The sequence below is a fragment of the Ursus americanus genome, chromosome 16, assembly GCF_024610735.1.
Source record: "Ursus americanus isolate L20-20 chromosome 16, mUrsAme1.1.p, whole genome shotgun sequence".
NCBI lineage: Eukaryota > Metazoa > Chordata > Mammalia > Carnivora > Ursidae > Ursus > Ursus americanus.
Window position 1 is genome coordinate 57,090,631 of NC_142142.1, and position 21,663 is coordinate 57,112,293.

General features: G+C 38.4%; 1 protein-coding gene across 6 annotated transcripts in view; it reads right to left on the reverse strand.

Moving 5' to 3' along the window:
• ZC3H12C (zinc finger CCCH-type containing 12C) overlaps positions 1–21,663 on the reverse strand; it is a 131,829-nt gene that overhangs the window by 24,926 nt on the left and 85,240 nt on the right. For 5 of the 6 annotated variants that reach the window (XM_087868461.1, XM_045797731.2, XM_045797732.2 and 2 more), the window contains one exon: positions 15,698–16,449. In XM_087868461.1, the coding sequence (XP_087724587.1) occupies positions 15,698–16,377 (680 nt within the window). In that variant the 5' untranslated portion in view covers positions 16,378–16,449. Of the gene's footprint in view, positions 1–15,697; positions 16,450–19,282 lie in introns of all 6 variants that reach the window. The other variant, XM_045797733.2, reaches the window with a different exon arrangement.

Here is a 21,663-nt window from a genome sequence, read left to right on the forward strand (position 1 = left end):
AATACGGTACTGCCACAAAAACAGACACAGAGATCAATGGAACTAAACTGAGAGCCCAGAAACAAACCCACATTTCTATGATCAATTAATCTATGATGAGGGAGGCAAGAATATACAACGAGGAAAAGACAGTCTCTTCAATTAATGGTGCTGGGGAAACTGGACCACTGACCCCCTACACAAAAAAACCCCCAAACCTCAAAATGGCTTAAAGACCTAAATGGAAGTCCTGAAATCCTAAAACTACTAGAAGAAAACTTAGGCCATGATCTCCTGGACATCAACCTTAGCACTATTTTTCTGGACCCGTCTCCGAGACAAGGGAAACCAAACCAAACTAAACTGGGAATACACCAAGCTAAAAAGCTTTTGCACAGCAAAGAAAACCATTAACAAAATAAAAAGGCAACGTATGTGATGGGAGAAGATATTTGCAAAATGATCTGATAAAGAGTTACTATCCAAAATATATAAAGAACTCACACAACAAAACAAAAACACAACTCAAAAGCCCCAAAAACAATCCAATTAAAAAATTGGCAGAGGATCTAAACAGACATTTTTCTAAATAAGAAATGGACAAGAGATACATGAAAAGATGCCTAACCACTAATCATTAGGGAACCGCAAATCAAAACCATAGATATCACCTCAAGCGAGAATGGTTAGTATCAAAAATGCAAGAAATAACAAATGTTAGAGAAAAGAGAAGCTTCAAGCACTACTGGTAGGATTATAAACTGATTCAGCCACTATGGAAAACAGTATAGATGTTCCTCAAAAAATTAAAATAGAAATACTATACATTCCAGTAATTCCATTTCTGGGTATTTACTCAAAGAAAAAGGAAACACTAATTTGCAAATACAGATGCACCCCTATGTTTACTGCAGCATTATTTACAACCGGGAAGCAACCTGTCTACCAGTAGAAGAATGGATAAAGATGTGGTGTAGGTAATGCAATGGAATATTACTTAGCCTTAAAAAGTATGATTTCCTGCCATTCATGGAAACATGGATGGACCTAGAGGGCATTATGCTACCTGAAATAAGTCAGACAGAGAAAGACCAAGACCGCATGGTTTCATTTATATGAGGAATCTAAAAAAGAAAACAAAATACCAAAACAAACATACAATGATAAGAATTAGACTCATAAATACAGAGAACGAATTGGTGGCTGCCAGGGGAGAGGGGGAAAGGGGACTAGGTGAAATAGGTGATAAGGGATTGAGAGGTACGGACTTCCCATTATAAAATAAATAAGTCACAGGGGTAGAAAGTACACCTTAGGGAATACAGTCGATAATATCTTAATAACTTTTATGATGACAAATGGTAACTACACTTACTGTGCTGAGCATTTTCTAATGCATATAATTGTTGAATCGCTATGTTGTACACCTGAAACTAATACAGTATATGTCAACTACAATAGAAATGAACAAAATGGTGAACTTATGAAAAAAAAATACTTGGAAATTGCAGGTGATTTTTACTCTCGTTTTGACATTTATGTAGCAAGTCTATTACTTATATGATCCAAGGAAAGCTATTCTTAAAACAATCTTTCTGTAACTCATCTAAAATCTAATTATAAATACCTAGAATGCCGTACTCGTAATACATCAGCACAGCTACTTATTACAGTACTTGTAATACTAGTTATAATACCAGCACTACTCAATGGGGATGGCTCTTCACGAGTCAGCCAATATGGTGAAAATGCATCATCTTTGGGATTAGCTAGGAGTTTAGGTAGTTTCTTTACCACTTTTGTGTGTGACCATGGTGAGTTACTTGCTTGGAACCTCAATTTTCTCATGTTTAAAATGGAGATAAACCCACGAACCTTGCAGGTGAGAGAGCAACAAGTCCGCGCGTGCGGTGCCCTGCACACGGAGGGCAGCAGCTATCAGGGCCTTCACTCTCTCCTGACCCTGCAGTCCTGACTTGTGGAAGATGGAAAAAACTTGCTTTGGAATGAAAATGAAGCCAATAAAATAAATCTTTATTAGCTTTAATCTCACCACTGATAGTAAGTTGTGATTTTGTGAACAATATATTTGATGTCTGGAGATCACTACACTGTTTCAGTTTTCAAAAAGAAACCAAAAAGTAACCAAGGCCATCAGAGGACTGAAAAGACAACTGCCTTCTTTATAACCTTGTATCTATCATTTTTTATTTAAGTCAAAAATATGGCCTGTAAGTATGCTCTATTCTCCACTGGAAGGCCCAAGGATGAAACTCCAGTGGCTTTACTGGCCGTTATTACATGAAGCTACCTGGAAGAAGGCAAGTTCACAGGCTTCTCAGTCAAGTGGCTACAATGAAAAATTTAAGAGCCAAAGACAGCCCTTTAAACCAGAAAACTGTATTTGAATCTTTGGCACAAAGTCCTTCAAGTTTAGATTTAGTTTCATTCCACTACAGGAAGTCAGGGTGCACTGGACATTAATTACAGAGTCACTGTAATGTGCTAAGAACACTAATAAAAATATCGAACACTAAATTATTAATAGATCCAGGTGCTCTTCAAATATTTCATTACTTGATATTTTTTCCCCTCAATTTTTAGGCCTGATCATACATAAACCATGTTGGACATATGAAAATATTTTAAAGAACTCTTTAAAAAATGGCTTTAGACCTTCTTCACTAATGTCTTTTTTAATGTTTTATGATTGTTTAAAAGAAATTCTCACATCTTTCCTATGTTCCTTAAATAGGGAGAAAGGAGTACAGCTGGATATAATCCTGAATATGGAAATAAGAGAAAATTTTGCTATCATTGTAGTCTAAATTTTAAACTGTATGATAATGTATAATGAAATGTGCTACCTTATGGGAATCCAAAATTTTCTTTTACACTGAAGGCTCCTACAATTCAATGACTGATGTCTATTTTGTCACTCTAATAGCTGCTCAGATTTATGATCTCTGATCTTTTTTCCAATACACCAAGAGCACTTTGAAGCTAAACCTAGGTGTTAGGATGCTAAACACTGAATGTACCACCAGAAACTAAATCTATGCTCCCTTGTTGGAGATCTTTTAATCAGTGTCCATCAAGTTGTGTTTAAAACTTCCACACTGTGGCTCAGAGACACTTCTAGACAGCAGGGAAGGGAATTTTTAAGTGGAAACAAAGCCCACCTTTATCACACAATTCAAACAGGATTCTGATTTTGTCTATTTTAAAAACATGTTTCCAGGATTTGCAGGATTATACCGCTTAAAAAAAAGTCTGAAAAGTCACCAATTTACAATAATGAAAATATATGAAATGTAAAAGAGTTTACGATCACTCTCCACTTGGGTATGGACAGAACAGCAGTGCAGCAGTGGGGTCAAGACAGTTCCGAGAACAGAACAACGTAAGGAAGAAGGAAAGGGGAAAGACTGTGTTGACCTTATAAGGACCACAATTTGAAGCCAAAACTGATAATAGGAAGCACATCCAGCTAATCCTGATCCAAGTGGGTCATTAGTCTAAAGATGTTGAAGAGAACATATCTGTTAAATAGGCATAAAGATGTCTTCAATTTCAGCAAAAGTAGAAAACAGACCCTAATCATGTTTTCCTATTTTTATAACTGGGCAACATTTCCCATTTCTTATAATTGGTAGCACTACAAGGGGATCCGTAATTAACTTCATTCATACGTAATGGGATTACTCCTGTTGCTGATTCCTAGGTTACGGGTTAAGCACACTGGAGAGAACAGGAAAGTTTACTGACCACTGGCCTATTAAAATTCATGGTTGATGACGACCAGAATTGTGAATTTAGGATTATAAAGAGATGTAGTGGAGTATTGCTAATATTTGTCTTTGTCGTGCTCCATACTAACTAAAAACAGAAAAAACTAGTCATGATTGTTTCTTTTTGTAGTCTCTAAGGACTTCCTTCAAAACAGTAAGAGCAATGGGACACGGCCGACTAACCTGTAAGTAATACCTAGGATACTCACCTAGGGGGAAATTAAGCTGTCCTTTAGTTAATGGGAAGCCCCAATTAGGCTAGGGCATAAAAAGCATTCCACTGAGAGGCTATCTAATAGAAATATAATGTGAACCACATACTAATTTTAAATGATCTAGCATGGTGCATTTTTAAAAGAAAAAAAGTAAAAAGCAGTTGAAATTAGTAATATTTCATTTAACTCAATTTATCAAAAATTATCACTTTAAGACATAACCAACATAAAAGTTATTGATATATTTCACATACTTTTTCAAAATGTGGTATGTATTTTATATTATCTCAATTTGGACTAGATCCATTACAAGAGCTCAAAGACACTGGGGCCAGTAGTCACCATGTTGGACCGCAGAGGTCCACTGCACAGAATTTTTTATTAATTTTTGTTCAAAACCAAAACCAAATTTGAATGAGCTCTCATTGTGTAAATCAAACAAGTGTGGACTAGGTGTCCAGGAGGATTTTATTAATGATATATTGGGGCTGTACTTAAATGCTAAACAGCACTAGGACAGCAAGTCCACCAAATAACTGAAGGCAAATTTTAGAGCTTAGCTAAAATGACCTTCAATATTCTAATTTACATTGAAACGAGTTCTCAAGTTCGCAAAGCCTCACAAACCAGACTGGAAACATGAAAGCCTTTGTGCGTTTAAAAGATCAGATGCTAAATCCCATTATATAGATTGTTAAACTCTGCTTATTTTATAAATTTATGGGTTTACCCCACTAGTCTTGATATAAACAAAAGTTATCACAAGTTACATATTTTCTCTGCTCATACTCTAAAATCTGTATCTGATTTCTGTTCAAACTTTCATTGATCCCCGTGGAGTGTTCGTATACACCCGTTAACACAGATCTGTACTAACACCAGCTGGTTCCTACCACAAGCCTTTCTTGGGTGTGGAGGTAGAAATGGTTATTTTCTCCATTCCCCGCTGTTTGGTACACAAAAGCAATGAATATTCTTAGTTCATCTTTTTTTCCAGTTTTTTTCCAATTTAACCTTTGCATGTACTTTAAAATATAAGAAGGCCTCCTGGTCTGCAATCTTAGTGCTAAAATCCTCTAAATTTCTCTACACAGTGAATTTTCTTCTTCTTCTTCTTTTTTTTTTTTTTTTCAGATTTTATTTGCAAGAGAGAGCACAGCAGGGAAGGTGGGGGGAGGGGCAGAGGGAGAGGGAGAAGCAGACTCCCCACTGAGCAGGGAGCCCAATGTGGGGCTCGATCCCAGGACCCTGAGATCATGACCTGAGCTGAAGGCAGACACTTATCTGACTGAGCCACCCAGGCGCCCCACAGTGAACTTTTTAAAAGACATATTTGATACGCCACTCTTCCCTTGCTTAAATTCTTTTGGTGGCTCCTTATCATTATCAGAGAGGCAATATAAGCATGGATCCTACTGGCCAAAAGTGGTCCACCTGAGATTATTAGCAAAGAAAAGATTTATCCTAATACTCTGAACAAACGTGCAACAATAACGCCCATCTACTAGTCAGGAGATCTGATCTAAATCCAGAAATCTTGGTTCCCTAAGACAGACGACTTGCCATGATTGGGGGAAGGGGTGGGGAGGAGTTTCAATAATTCGCTCATATCAGAAAGAGAAGAGTGGTGTGCCTAGTTTTCACTCTATTACCGAAAGGAGGATCTGTGGTACGTCGTCACGTAGGGGGAGTGATGAGGCTCTGGGTTCTTTCTTGTTTACTACTCGTGTAATGGGTAGAAGCTAAGGTAAAATGTAGAAATAGAGTTAATTTAATGAAGTCAGGTGACCAGGTCATGGAAGCACCGTGAACAAGTCAAGTACTAGAGTTGGGAAAGTGGCAGAAGAGGAGGGTCCCGAGCTCAGCTTGACCCACGGACACACCAGCAGCTACCTCCACATAACAAACTCTGAAAATGACCTGAAGACTGACAGAACAGACCTTTCACAGTTAATCCTAAGACGGAAGATTTACTGCAGAGGGAAAGAGGGGTGGAGCCTGGTTAGGAACCAAAGCTCTGGTGGGAATAACCACAAACAGAAGAGACATCACGAGCAGGGAGAAGCAAGAGGATCGGACCCCACGCCGGGTACCCATGGCATCAGGGACCTGCACTGGGAAGATGAGCCCACAGAACATCTGGCTTTGAAAACCAGTGAAACTTAACTTCAGGAGGTTTAAAAATCATCAGGGCTCAACTCAGGGAACCAAAAAATCAGTGGGCTTATTAATGTCAGAAGAGCCAGAGGACAACAGGAAAGAAACTGAGTCCCTGCCCCTAAAGAGCCAGAGTGACCAGCAACCCCACAGCGACATAGCATCATAACAGCGGTTTGAAGAGTGCCTGGGCTGTACACGGAAGAGGTTTATTGACTATCTGAGAAGGTATGATGGAGGGAGGGGCAGAGACCTGCAAGAGATTTCTCCAAGAACATAAGTGCTAGCAGATGCCATTTTTCATCCCCACCCTGCTCAGCCCAGATAGCCAGATGCTTGTAGTAGTCAGCCCTGTCAACTCTCCATCTACCTCGTTAGCACCACAAACCCTGCCCTGGCATTCCCCTGCGGCCCTGTCCCATCTAATCCACCCATTGTGGCAGGCATACCTCCAAAGCAGCTCTTGCCCCAGCCCCCCACCCCCTGTAGGCAACCCTAAAGGGACCAGCACCACTGCAAAGTGACTCCTGCCGAGGGAGGGAGAGACGTCCCTGTACACCAGTACACCCCCAGTTCCAGCAGCCCAGCCTCTTAGCTGGCTGCATAGGGAGGAAGCCCTGCCCTTCTGTGCGCCTGCAGATGTGGCAGAGGGGCTAACTGCAGACACCTAGTCTGACTGCTGGCCTGCCTATAACCCAACCATGGCAGTGGCCTCAGGCCTCTCAACAGCCCTGGGACCAAACCCTGCCCAGTATTCCCACACCAGGCAAAGTGGGTCATTGTAGCTTCCTAGGCTGAAAGCAATCACAGATTAGCCACAACAGCAGGGAAAATGCAGCCCACACAGGGCACCACAGGACCTCTCCTACACAAGACCGTTACAAGACCAGAAGACATAGCTGACCTACCTAACACACAAAAACAAATATAGAGTTAGACGAAATGAGGAGACAGAGGAATATGTCCTAAATGAAAGAACAGGACAAAATTACAGTAGTAAAAGAGTGAAATGAAATGGAGATAAGCAATATGCCTAATAAAGAATTCAAAGTAATATCCTAAAAGAGACTCGCTAACTTGAGAAGCGTGGATGATCTCAGAACTTATAGAAAGAAGTAGAAAATATAAAAAAGAGCCTGTCAGAGCTGCAGAATTCAGTAATAGAAGTAAACAATACACCAGAAGGAATAAATAGATTAGAAGACACTGAACAACAGATCAGTGATCTGAAAGACAAGGTAATGGAGAGCAACCAAGCTGAACAGCAGAAAGAAAAAATTAATAAAAAAATGAGAGTAGTTTAAGGGAATTCAGCAACATCACCAAGTGTAATAACATTTGCATTACTGGAGTCCTGGAAGGAGAAGAGAGAGAAAGCAGGGGGCAGAAAACTTATTAGAAGAAAATAGCTGAAATTTTCCCTAATCTGGGGAAGGAAACAGACATCCAGATCCATGCAGCAGAGACAGACTCCAACAAGATGAACCCACATTGGTCCACACCAAGACACATAATAATTAAAATGGCAAAAAGTGGTAATAAAGAGGGAATTTAAAAAGCAGCAAGAGAAAAGAAAAGAGTTATATACAAGGGGCATCCCATAAGGCTATCAGCTGATTTTTTAGCAGAAACTCTGCAGGCAACATAAAGTTTTGCAGGAGTGGCTGAAGGGAAGAAAAGAATCTCTACAACCAATAACACTCTACCCAGCAAGATTATCATTTCAGAGTAGAAGGAGAAAGAGTTTCACAGATAAACAAAAATTAAAGTTCATCACCACTAAACCAGCCTTACAAAAACCATTAGAGGAGTCCTTTAAGTGAAAAGGCCACAACTAGAAGAAAATTATGGAAGAAAACAACTTCACAGGTAAAAGCAAATATATAGTACAGGTAGGAAATTAATCACGTATATAGCCAGTATGGAGGTTTGAACACAAAAGTAGTAAAACCAATTGTATCTACAAAAATTAGTCTAGGGATACAAAAAATAAAGATGTAGAATACGACATCTATATATAAAATATGGTGGGGGGGGATAAAAATTTAGTGCTTTTAGAATATGTTCGAACTTAAGTGACCATTAACATAGTCTGTTAATACACATAAGATGTTAAATGTCAACGCAATGATAACCACAATTCAAAAACCATTTATAAGAACACAAAAAATAAAGAGAAAGGAATCCAAGCACAACGCTAAAAAAAGTTATCAAACCACAAGGGAAGAGAGCAAAAGACGAAAGGAACAGAGAAGAACTAACAGCCAGAAAACAATGAGGAAAATGGCAGTAAGTACATACCTGTCAATAATTACTTTAAATGTAAATAGACTACATGTTCCAATCAAAAGACATAGGTTGAGTGAATGGTAAAAAGCAAGACCAATCTCTCTGCTGCCTGTAATGCTCACCTAAAGACACATACAGACTGAAAGTGAAGGGGGAGAAGAACACACACCATGCAAACGGAAGCAAAAAAGAAGCAGGGGTAGCAATACTTACATCAGACAAAAGAAGACTTTAAATCAAAGACTGTAGCAAGAGACAAAGGGCACTACATAATGATAATGGGATCACTCCATAAGAGGATGTAACAATTGTTAAGTATCTATGTTCCCAACACAGGAGGACCTAAATATATAAAGCAAATGTTAAGGGAGGGCATAAAGGGAGAAAATGACAGTAATTCAGTAATAGGAGACTGTAACACTCCCTTACATCAATGGATAGATCACCCAGACAGAAAACCCAACAAGGGAAGAGTGGCTTTGAATGACACATTTGACCAGATAGACCCTAAAAGATACAGAGAAAACATTTCCTCCAAAAAGAGCAGAATACATGATTTTTAAAGTGCACACAGAATGCTCTCCAGAACAGATTACATGACAGGCCACAAAACAAGTCTCAATAAATTTAATAAGACTGAACTCATACCAAGCATCTTTTCTGACCACAACTGTATAAAACTAGATCTCAATTACAAGAAAATCTGGAAAGAACAAGAATGCACAGAGACTCAAAAATGTGCTACTAAACAATGAATAGGTCAACTGAAATATTAAAGAGGAAATTAAAAAAATACAAGGAGACAAATGAAAATGAAGACAAATGGTTCAAAATCTTTGGGACACAGAAAAAGCCAGGGTAAGAGGCAAGTTTATAGTAATACAGGTCTATCTCAAGAAAAAGAAAAATCTCAAATAAACAACCTAACTTTACACCCAAAGGAACTAGAAAAAGAAGAACAAACAAAACCCAAGGCTAGAAGGAAGGAAAGATTATAGCAGATATAAATGAAACAGAGACCAAACAAACAAAAAACAATGAAACCAAGAGCTAGTTCTTTGAAAAGATAAACAAAGCTGATAAACCTTTAGATGTGATCAAGAAAAGGACACAAATAAATAAAATCCGAAATGAAGAGAAGTGACAACGAGCATCACAGAAACTGTACATATTATAAAAGAATAGCATGAAAAACTATATGCCAACAAACTGGACAACCTAGAAGAAACAGAGAAATTCCTAGAAACAGACAATCTTCCAAGACTGAATCAGGAAGAAATAAAAAACTGAACAGACTGATTACTATTAATGAAATTGAATCAGTAATCAAAAAACGGCCAACAAACAAAAGTCCAGGACCAGATAGTTTCACAAAAGCAAAAATTAGCTATTGTGAGTACATCAAAATAAATTTTTGCATAAGGGAAACCAACAAACAAAAAGGCAACCTACTGAATGGGAGAAGATATTTACAAATGATGTGTCTGGTAAGGGGTTAGTCACCAAAAAATACAGAGAATTCATACAACTCAATACCAAAAAACCGAACTGGCAGGGATGTTGAGAAACGGGAACCCTTATGCACTGTGGGTGGGAATGCAAACTGGTGCAGCCGCTCTGGAAAACAGTGTGGAGGTTCCTCAGAAAGTTAAAAATAGAAATACTACATGATGAAGTAATCCCACTACTGGGTATTTACCCAAAGAAAAGGAAAACAGTAGTTCAAAAAGACATTTGCAGTCCTATGTTTATTGCAGCATTATTTACGATAGCCAAGATATGGAAGCAGCCTCAGCGTTCATCTACAGCTAAACGGATGAAGAAGACAGAGTGTGTACACACACACACACACACACACGCGCGCGCGCGCACAACATTACTCAGTCATAGAAAGAAGGAGATCTTGCCATTTGCAACAACGTGGATGGACCTAGAGAATATTAGGCTAAGTGAGATAAGTTAGGCAGAGAAAGACAAAGAAACAAAATGAACAAAGAACAAAAGAATAACCACACTTACATACAGAGAACAAACTGGTAGTTGCCACTGGGGAAGTTGGTGGGGGGTGTGTGTGGGTGAAATAAATAAGGGGACTTCAGAAGTACAAACTTCCAGACCAAAAAAAAAAAAATCAGTAAATCATGGAGATGAAAAACAGCAACACAGGGAATCCAGTCGATATTACTGTAGGAACGTATGGTGACTGCACGTACCACGGAGAACACGGAGCAATGCACAGGACTGTGGAATCAACACGCTGAGCACCTGACACTCACGTAACACTGACCGTGAGGGACACTTCAATGAAAAATAAAGCCGTCGAGGACTCCCAGGAAGCAACGAGCACGGACACACTAGTCATCAGACTCCCACCCTGTGCGCTCACCACTGCACTGCTCAGGACGTGACGAGTCACCGGAACTTAAACCACATGTAAATGAAAAGGGCACTGGACTGAAGGAAAAATACGAACTTAAACTACTGGACACATGTGGACAGAGACGAATTCGACACCCACTGCTGAACTACCTTAAGTTTCATGGAATCACAGGGCTCGAAAAATTAGATAGCTACTTGGCGGAAATAAACATCACAATAGCCTAAGAATTTCATTTCAGAAATATGATAAATATTACTCATGCTTTATTTCTGTGTCTGTTTCTGGGGCATACACTTCATGGCGTATCTATATTATCCAGTATCTGTCCCTTTAAGGAAAGACGCCTATTTGCCCAATGACCAATTCGCAGGTTTTTTTTTTTTTTAAGGAATTAAAATCACTGCACTTATTGTCAGGATTTGTTAGTCCAGCTCCACTAAATATAAATTTCATTCTGTTTCATATTTCATAAACCAAACACGTTCTGAATGCTTAATATTTTATATGCACACATTTAGGGCTTTTCCTAAACTTAGCTTACTTTTCTAATATACTTATGCCCTCCACACTTAGCAGCGAAATAGGTTATCACAAATTAGGCTAGATTAAGTTCTGGATCATCGTCAATTATCGGTGACTCGCTTGATCAACAAACTTACCCAGAACTTCTATCAATGTGGCACATTTTAAAAAGCACATGAACTGATGGGGAGTAGAAGCCTGCTCCCTCCAAGCGACCGCAGGAGGATCCCTGCAGTCCTGGGACCTTTGGGGTCTATTTTGCTTCTGTGGCTTCTCCCTGCGGGACTCTGAAGGCACCCAGATCTAAGAGCCCAAGTCTCCTTTATGAAACTGGAGAAATCATCACTGAAAATCACTGATGATATAAACTTGAAGCGAGAATTAAAATATTCGTATAAATCATACAAATAAAACAGACCGCGAAATTGCTATGCTTATTAAACACTGGAAAAAAAAAAACCCTGGGATAACAAAGTATTCATTAGTTACTATATTCTGGATTGAAATATAAAATCTAGCTCTAATGCAATAACTGTAATTTACTGAGCACCTATGACATGCCAGGCACTTGGTATTAATTACCTTTAATTCTCATAACAAGCCCGTAAGATAAGAATTCCCCTTTTTATAATTCTGAAAAGGAAGGCTGGAAAGTTTTAACAACTTACTTAGAATCACAAAGGTGGTACATAGAGAACTCTTTTATTTTAAAAATCTACCTTGGTAATTTTAATAAAAATGCCCTTGCTTTCCTACTTTAATTTCTATCTAAAGAATCATTTTCTATCAATTCTATAGCTGGCATTTAAATGAAACTAAAAATATATTCATCTTATATATGGTCTACTTCTGTCTGAGAGGTCTGAAAGAAAATAAAATAGTATTCTATTCTTAACTCGCCCCCATATTTACTTGTTATTTTAACATGATGTGTACAAATTTATTATATAATAGGTTTGTCTAACTTTAGCAGGAAATTAATTTTAAAAGTAAAAGCATGTTATATTTTATGAGACATGAAATGGGTGAAATCTTTCTCCATTTTTTGTTAAATTAAGATTTTGAATCTGAAGTAGATAGGTATTTTTAAATGACTTTTTTTTTTACTTTATGTAGATCTTATAAATGGCAGAATATAAAAGTTTACTATGAATTTTCATGAGTTCTGGCACTTTCAGAGTTATGGACGTGGTACAACATTTTATTGTGACTGACAGTATAATGCTGCTATAATAAAAATTTCCTGTCAACCTGTTCTGTCCTGAAATGCCTGGGGCACTTCAGTTTAAGTGTCAGATTAAAATATATGATGGTGAGAACAGGCTCCGCGCTGTCCCAGCTTTCCAGCAAGGGAAACGGGGTGGGGCCGCAGGAGTGTGGGGGCCGACGTTTGTTTTCATAATTACGTAAGAATAGACTGTTCACAGGCCTTCATGATGCCATCTATTTTTGTACCACAGTTTTCCTGTGGATGATTTTTACCACGTGCGGTAAGCAGTGTAGAGTCTGACGTAAATTTTCAATGATTTCCAATGGAAATCTTCATTGGGAACAAGGTGTTAGTCGTGGGAGTGGATGTGAGGCTGGTCCCACTGTGACGTCATTTATCGAAAGGACATCCATCTTAGAAAATCATTTCTGTGGGCTCCACGTTGTGGAAATCCCACACCCTTTCTCCCCTCCAACGTCTGTTTGTGCCCGTGTGGAAGTGCATTTACCTCAACGCCACTCACTCCACTGGTGCCTTTCCTGTCCCCCCCGTCAGAACTGAGCTTCCAAAGTTCGACTGTCCTGCTGTTACTGTCTTCCTCTCCTGTGGACACTCTCCCCCTGTCCTCTCTGCTTATACAGGCTCATTCTTAAACCCCAAACTAAACAAAATCCTCCCCCAACACCTCTGCCTCCTCTTTTTTCCCTTCCTCCGTCAACTTTCTAGACTACGGGTCTAGCTCTATTTCTTTCTTTTTTTTTCTTCTTTCAATTTTTAAGTAGGCTCCATGCCCCATGTGAGGCTTGAACTCACAACCCTGAGATCAAGAGTCACACGCTCCTCTGACTGAGCCGGCCAGGCGCCCCTATTCCTGCATTTCTTGACATCCCTGTAACTGGGCTTCTATCTCTAATGCCATATGGCATTCCTGAAGACAGTGACTTCCTGGCTGCCCTGTCCTCTGATCTTTTTTCAGTACTACCCACAGGATATTCTCCCCTTAAAGCCCGCCCTTCTTCCAGTCCTGATGGCATTTGTAGGTCCTTGGTTTTTCTAGCACTGTACTTTTTTCTAACACTCGTGTCTCTCACACTACTCTTGCCCGGAACCATCACTTTCTTCTATCTCCTGACCTGTAAACATCCACATTCCATGCTGAATGATTTTGACACTGGCTATGCATCAGAAATACCTTAGCACTTAAATATATTATTATTTTGGCTCTATCATAGCCCCATTGATTCAGATTCTCCAAGAGTAGAGACCTGGAAGGTGTATATTTTTTAAGCCTCCCCCTGGTGATTCTGATCTCCGGCTACAGACATAGGTGTTCCTCCAGATCCTGTTACTTTCCCTCATTATGCTCTCTCCTGGAGATTTCATGATGTTTTGGCCTTTTCAATTATCACTCTGCTGAGGTAACTGTTCACTAGTTCTGGATTACAAGGAAAAAAATTATTCCGTGACTAAGTTTGGGAAGGATTAAACAACAGAGAGGTTATTTTCCTGAAAGACTTCTCAAGGCCATACATATGCTTCTTACCTCTAGGATGCTCAAGGCCCTCTTTACTCCACCAGAAAGGGTTGCGTGCATCCAGACTGATCTCCCGCCTCCTCTAATCCACTTCAACCATCACTGCCAGGTTATCAGTATAAGGCACGACTCTACTCTTACATCCACTCCTCAAAAATCTTTAGTTACCTTTGGATTAGGGTCAAGTTTAAATTCTCTAGCTTGTCACTCAAGGCCTGAAAAGGTCTGGGTTGAACCTTTTCAACTTGTTTCTATCTCTCATTATCTGATAAAAATTATACAGACTTTGAAGTCACATATACTTGGGTTTGAATTATGCTTTAGCTTGGGTAAACAATATCCTGAAAGTCTCATGTGCTTATCAATGAAAGAAAGATAATTCTGCTTCCACCTGAAAAGGTTATTTTGAGGATTACCAGTCCTTATTCGCAGCTGCTAAAAACCAGTGGCTCTCAAACTCCAGTACACATTCTTATTAGCGGGGTTACTTGTCAGGGAAGGCGATGCACGAGCTCCCCTTGACCTGGACTTGGTAAGTCTGTGTGGAGCTGGCAGGTCTCTAGAACCGCACTGGCCAGTGGTAGCCCCTAGCTACAGGTGGCTGCCGGGCACTGGAAGCACAGCTTGTCGGACCTGAGCCGTGCTACAAGTGTAAGATAGCTAATTTTAAGACTTAATATCAAAAGAATAATCAAACTATCTCGTTATCGATTATATACTGAAATGATATTTTGGCTATATAAGCCTAAATAAAATGTCATTCATATTAATTTCACCTATTTAACTTTTTAATGTACGTACCAGAAACTTTAAAATGATGTTTGTGCCTACATTGTATCTCTATTGAACAGCATGGCTCTAGATGCTTCCCCAGATGCTACCTGTGGTAGGTATCCTCAGATCACTTTCTAAGAAATGATACATGAAATTCTAAGTTCTCTGAAAGAATTGATGCCTTTACAAATATTTTTAGATCCCCCATAGTGTTCTGAACATTCTGAGTAATTAACTTTATACTAATTGAATTTAGAGGCACTTAAAATGTTATCAAAATTCGTAAAAAGAATTTCATTAGAAGTTTTGCTTTTTTTTATCCCCAGTTCCTAAGGAATAATTTTTGAATTTACATTTATTAAGTGAAACAAAAGAAATTTGAAACTATAACTTTGATAGGTTCCCAAATCAATAAAAATAATTTTCTAAAAGAACTGGCGTTTTCCCCTATGGTTATTTGACTCCATATAGAAATAGCCTATTTATCTGACTAGGTTCCAAAATTGCTGAATATCATGCTCAAGTTCTTCATTTAAAACTAGCAGTTCCACCCACCCAGGAACATGCCCTAATTTTCATGCCACAGTAATTTAGCCAGATGAGGGGAAAAAAGACTTATCTGGGGCAAGTACGTGTCTATTTAAGGACAAATGGGGTGAGAATGGCCAATTGCTCTGGAAGTAGATTGAAAGAAAACTATAAGAGACGTAATTAGAAATACATGAGCCAATGCTGGGATGCAGAATCATCTTGACTTTACCAACTACTAGAAGAGAAATGGTCGCAAAACTAGAAAGACCTTCCCAAGATCGATCGGTAAGAACAAGTGAAGATGTCCCCACTCACCTCATTGCCACGTTGCTGCCATCGATGACCACTGGTCTCAGATTCTCCCCGTCGTCCGCTACGATCTCTTGCATCGGAGAGTCGGACCGCTGAGACTCCAGGGAAGACGTGTCCCGCGTTACGCTGCTGATCGTACTCACTGTTTGCTCAGCCTCGCTTTTATTTCCAAGCTTGACGAGCTCTCCCAGGATGTCATTGATTAAAGCGTCGGTACCGAGTTTATTGAGCACGAGCTGCACTTGCTCCTCCGAATAGCCTAACTTCAGTGCAAACTCCAGTTTGGTTTGGTATTCTCGCACCACGTCGGGGGGCTTCTTCACGTCCTTGGATGTGGTCTGGGACTCCTCGGGTTTAAAGTCTTGCAAAATATCACTGCGTTTGAGTATGTGAGGCTCTAAGCAGGGAGACCTACACAGTTGTCTGTGAGTCTTGGTTAATAAGCATGGCTCTACTGAAACGCTTCTCAATTGTTCCGACTCATTATCAGAGTGTGTGCTTTCTTCAGAGTCGCCAGAGCTCGTATTCTCTTCAGACACCTCTTTTTCTTCTTTTCCGGAATTGACTTTATCCATTGTTGGCTTCTCTACCATTGACCAAGGTACAGATGTACTTACGTGTGGGTCAGTGCTCCCCACATAAAGGTGGCCTAGGTCGTGCCCCAGATGATCCTTCAAGCCCATGAAGCTGTTACGTGTACTTGACTCCACTTTGCTATTTTTTCTGTACTCCTGAATGCAAAGCACCCCGTATTCCTAGAGAAAAAACATAAAACATTTAGAATTTCATTCCTGTTCCAATAAAGAAAGTGAAAGAGTATCACCAAACTACTGAATATCTGACTCTGCGGTTTCTCTCCATCTTCTCAGCCTTCGTAACACCTTTGCCCCAGACAGTATCATGCCCTGTTCTTCAGATGAAGAAGTTAGGAAGTCGAATGCCATGCAATCCCTCTAAGGCAATAAAGAAAATAACTAGTGGAACTGGATTTTTTTTTTTTAACCCAGTTTTGCGTGACTCCCAAACCCATGCTGTTCCCATTCTATCACACTGCTTCTCAGCCTTTCGTGCAAGAGAGCTTTCCACTGTCAGAAAGGCCAATGTTTCCAGAGTGACACCTACAGTATTACCAAAAAGCATGTTCTAGATAAACTGTGATAGGTCACATACATTTTCTCTAAAAGAATTCATAAACATTTGTAAAGATTATTTTGAAGGAAAAGCCATATGGAAAGAAAGGAAAATGTTAACTTACTATAATTGAAAAATTGACATTAATTTGGATCAAGCTTAACAACAATCTAAAGACATTCCAGATATAATTTAGGTGGAGTTCTAAAGGAGCACAGTTCTACAACAGCCAACAAAGAACTAAATAACCACAGAGTGAATTATACTCCATTTAGGAGATGAATCGTTTTGCCCTAACAATCTTTATTTTGTGGATACAGAGCATAGTAACAGAACACAAATTTTAATGTTACGTTACCCTTACTAAGTGTCAAGGACACTACGATCTATTTCATTCCAGGGGGGAAAAGCTCTTCTATTCTCTGCACATTTATAGAAAGCAGAAAAATGATACATTCACATAAAATTAACAGCAAATAGCTGAAGTACATCGAATAAATGTTATCTTAATTTCCTGAATTTGATATAAGAAAATATTTCTGTATTAGATCAGATAATTAGTTACCCATTATCTGCATTTGGTTAAAAAGTCATCTTTTCTCCTACTTCACCCCCCCCCCCCCGCCCCGCAGGAATGCTTTTACTGTTTAAAACACTTTTGCTGTTTTGCTAATTTTCCTTATAGTCTATTGGGAATCGTTGTTATTCCTCTACTAGGAACAGGTTAGCAAAATAAAATTATGTGCCCTCGTGCTTCAGTGTAAGGACTATATTCGCATCAGCAGTTTATTTATTGAGGCAACTGCAGTGTTCTATCCAGGGATAACATCAGTCAGGCAGTGGTAGGGGAATTTGAGACTGTCATAAAACACCTATTTAAATAATCTAAAAAAGAAAATTGCAAAAACATTTTATTCTAAAGCTCTTCAACATCTTATTTACACTAGAAAGGAGGTATTATATAGATGTTAAGAGAAAATGCTAAGTGTTTTTCTAAGAAGTCACACATTTGAATGCCTCCTTGGTGAACTTATTAGAGAGTGGAGTATTTCTACATAATGAAATAAATTATATTAAGTATGGTAAATACTAGAGAACAGAACATGGGATCTTTAGCTTGATAACACCTCATTTAAAATTTCGTCAGTGCAGAACTCCTGCACATTCTACAGGAGTTTCTTCAGGTTTTATCCCTTGAGAAGACAGATAACATTGTTCTCTTCATATAGCATTTATTAGTTTTAAAGAAACATCAAGCTCTCCTGGCTCCGGACTGCACAACTGATAAAAAGAAATACCCCTTAGGAGTATACATCTGCTCCATTACGGAGCTGTATCCATTTCAATTTTTTTTCTATTAATATGGATATGCATGAACCCAATTATTTAGAATTAAAGGAAGGGATTTTGAAAGCAAATCTTTACAGTCCGTGATTTATTAACTACTGTAATATACTGACACCATAATGCAAGTAACAAATCACAACAGAATCCTAATGAAGGGATACAGTTAAAAGAAAAATCTGCACTGTGGCCTTCGCAGAGCTCCCACCAAAAGTATCTTGAACAAGGAAAACCTATTGGAAGCTGGGCTGCCTGGCAACAAGAAGCTGGTTGCTAAGCTGCACTCTTTTAACACGCCATCATGAATGCTAGCACAGTGAAAGAATAATTTGGTATGAACAAAAGCCTATAAAAGAGACTGGGACTTAAGTGCGTCTGGTTTACCCTCCGAGAACAATGCAGCTGCCAAACCAATCTGGAAGCTCCGACATCATTGTTCTGTAAACCCCACAATCTGCTCTGACTGCAGGAAGTGTATTTAATGGGCAACATTTCTGATCTCCCCTGAAAAGTTTGGGTTTTGCATAAGTGCTGTTGTGAGATAATTCTTCAAGATAATGACTCACTGACCAAATCCCTGACTTGAACTAGGAAATATTATTTTAATATTGAGCTCAAGTGTTTTTCTTTTGGACTGTTTCAAACAAGATGAATACTTTATGAAAAACACAGCCACTGGGGAACATGGAAATGAAATGTTACGTTTAAAGAATAAGTGAAATTATTCTTAATTTTCACAGTTTTCAAAGAAACAAAACCAAATACTATAAAGTTTTTAAACTAAAAATCACCCACCCTAAGCAAGTATCGCAATCTTTCTGTATCACTTCAGTCTAATATAAAAAAAGTGTTCATGATACCACGTACATCTGCTCTACTATCTAATTTTATCATATGGCTATAATGATAAATTAGGGAGGAAAAATGATATTATCAACAATCTGCTTTTTATAATATTAAATCAGAGAAAACTCATTTGTATACACGAATGTATTTAGTGAATACCACACACCTTTAACTTGTAATTTACAATTCATCTAATTATAGATACTATGTAAGTAAAAAGTTTACAATAATTGGGCTAACATGATTTTTAATACTGATCTACCCTACCTTTAAAAAAATTAACGTCGAATTTGGTTAGGCACAATATTTTTTTCTTTTAAGATACTCTGGTTGAACTTTTCCCCACACTGACAGGCCTCTCTTCATGTTCCATAGTTCACTGGTTACTTGAGAGACAGTTATCCAATGTCATCTCGTCCTCGACAAGCAGCTAAATAATTATTTTTAGTTCCTGTAGATCAACAGACTACATATGAAATAGTCCAAACACAGGCAAAGGAGTTCAGTCACCAGGCCCAGATCTTCTCCATTACATAATCCGAATCTGAAATAACCTTACTTGTAGTGACCAAATGGGAAACATTTGGTTTCTTAAAACTTTAATCTGAAGTGCTTCCTTACCCACTTGAAATTAGTAAAAGATTGCCCTGACTTAACAAGACACTTAAATTTTTTTCACAATATCTTAAAATCACTCAATAAAAAATTAAACGCTAGTCTTAAGATTTAAAAGCGGAAAAAAATATTTTCATAGGCTGCAGTACTTGTTAAAGCACTGTCATGTGTAAAACTTACAAGGAATTATAAGAAATCTTAGGACAAAGAATTCTAGAGAATCTTCATTTGTGTTCAGTGCTTAAAAATGATCAATATCCTGTTGAAAAAGATCGCAAAGACCCCAGTAACATCACCAAACTTGTTATTACAGGTAAGTGGAAGATACTTTTCTCCTTTATTTCTAAATCATTTATTAGACTTTGAAGTTTTGCATTTACCCAAATGCAAATGTATTTAAGTCATCTTTAAATTAATCAACTATTAATAAGGATAATTTTCCTCATTTCATGAAGCAGCAGCATAGACAAAATTTCACACATAAAACAGGTGTTTATACTCCCGTAAGTTATCAAACTGAAAAAAATAAGGCTTAACTTTTAAGCTTTTTATCAGGAATCTATTGTAATTGGCCTTTACACACTATGTTCATGAACACAGAAAGCACTGGGCAAAAATATAATGGTCTGAACACAGATTTCTACACTTAGAAAGCTAAAGATTCCCTTCAGATACTGTAAACTGAAATAACTTTTCTTGCTAAAGGCCTAATAAGTTAAAAATCAAATAATATTTGTTGAAGAAGACCCAAATTTTCATGCTAATTTTGTAGATGATGAAGTGTAACTAATTATTTTGTCAAAAAGAAACTTTGTATTAGCTGGAGGCAGGCTTATGATATGGTTATTTACTAGGAATCTGTTGTAGATACACAAATTCCCCCATTCGGTGAGATCTCTGAAAGTTCTTATTAGAGGACTTGGATAATCCTTCACCACAAATCCAGTGGAAAAAAAATTTTTTTTATTTCTAAAGAGCCTCATATTAATTAGGAATATTAGACCACAAAGTTGTTCTATCAATTGGTTTGTTTGCAATGTAAAGTTACAATGCCACAAAGTGGGTTCTGGTTGTTATCCGAATGGTAATACTATGAGAACAATGAAAATAAAATAATGAATATGTAATAAATACCTACTGCTGTACGCTCTGTGTATTTAATTACCATTGTACTTCAGTGAGCGCTGTTGTCTGCATCCCTCCGGCTAACAAAGGAAGGATGTCCCTTTGAACAGATTGGTTAATGCTCTGGGGCAACAGATGTCCTACTGGAACTGCAGGAGACCAGCAACTGGTGGCCTGCCCATCTTCTGAAAACTTTCAATAGACTCATGCATATGTTCACACAATAGGGCCTGTGGTAGAAATGAAAACCTCTTTTTAACCCTTTATGCTCGCTCTTTCCCTCCCAACTGATAGATGAAAGTCTTTGTCTCCTCCTCCTTTCCCCGTTACGGAACTCCTGAAAGCAATTCTTTCAATGGAATGACACCTTCAGTCTAATATTTGAAACTAATGCAGGGATAAACAGAACAAAAAAAGGTGGGAGAAATCAGAAACTATACGTTACTATCGAAACTGCTGACAAAGCAGGTGAAAGCTTCATCATATTTACCACAAGCGGTCTGAGACACCTACCTGTGTATCAATCCATCTCCCCCAAGCTAGATCTTTAAGACAATGGAAAAATCTATCAAGTCTTACTACCCGTTTACAATGCCTAAGTCTGACAGTGACACTTGAAGAAACACAAGAATGTGACAAGATAAAACCCAAAGTCCTTGTTTATCAAAGCATCAGAACGTGTTAGAACTCATCCTTAAGTACCAAATGATCACACGCCCTGCCGAACGCCTCCCAAATGTTCATGAGCCTGTAATTATTTACGTGACTCCAGACATAAGTCTACAGAGAGAATTTTCTTGTATTTTGGCATCATGTAATAATTTGTAGCCTTCCATTGGAGGTGTCTCCTTTCCAGAGTTCAAATTAATACTCTCGATATTTAGCAAAGTTTCACTAGCAAGGCATGA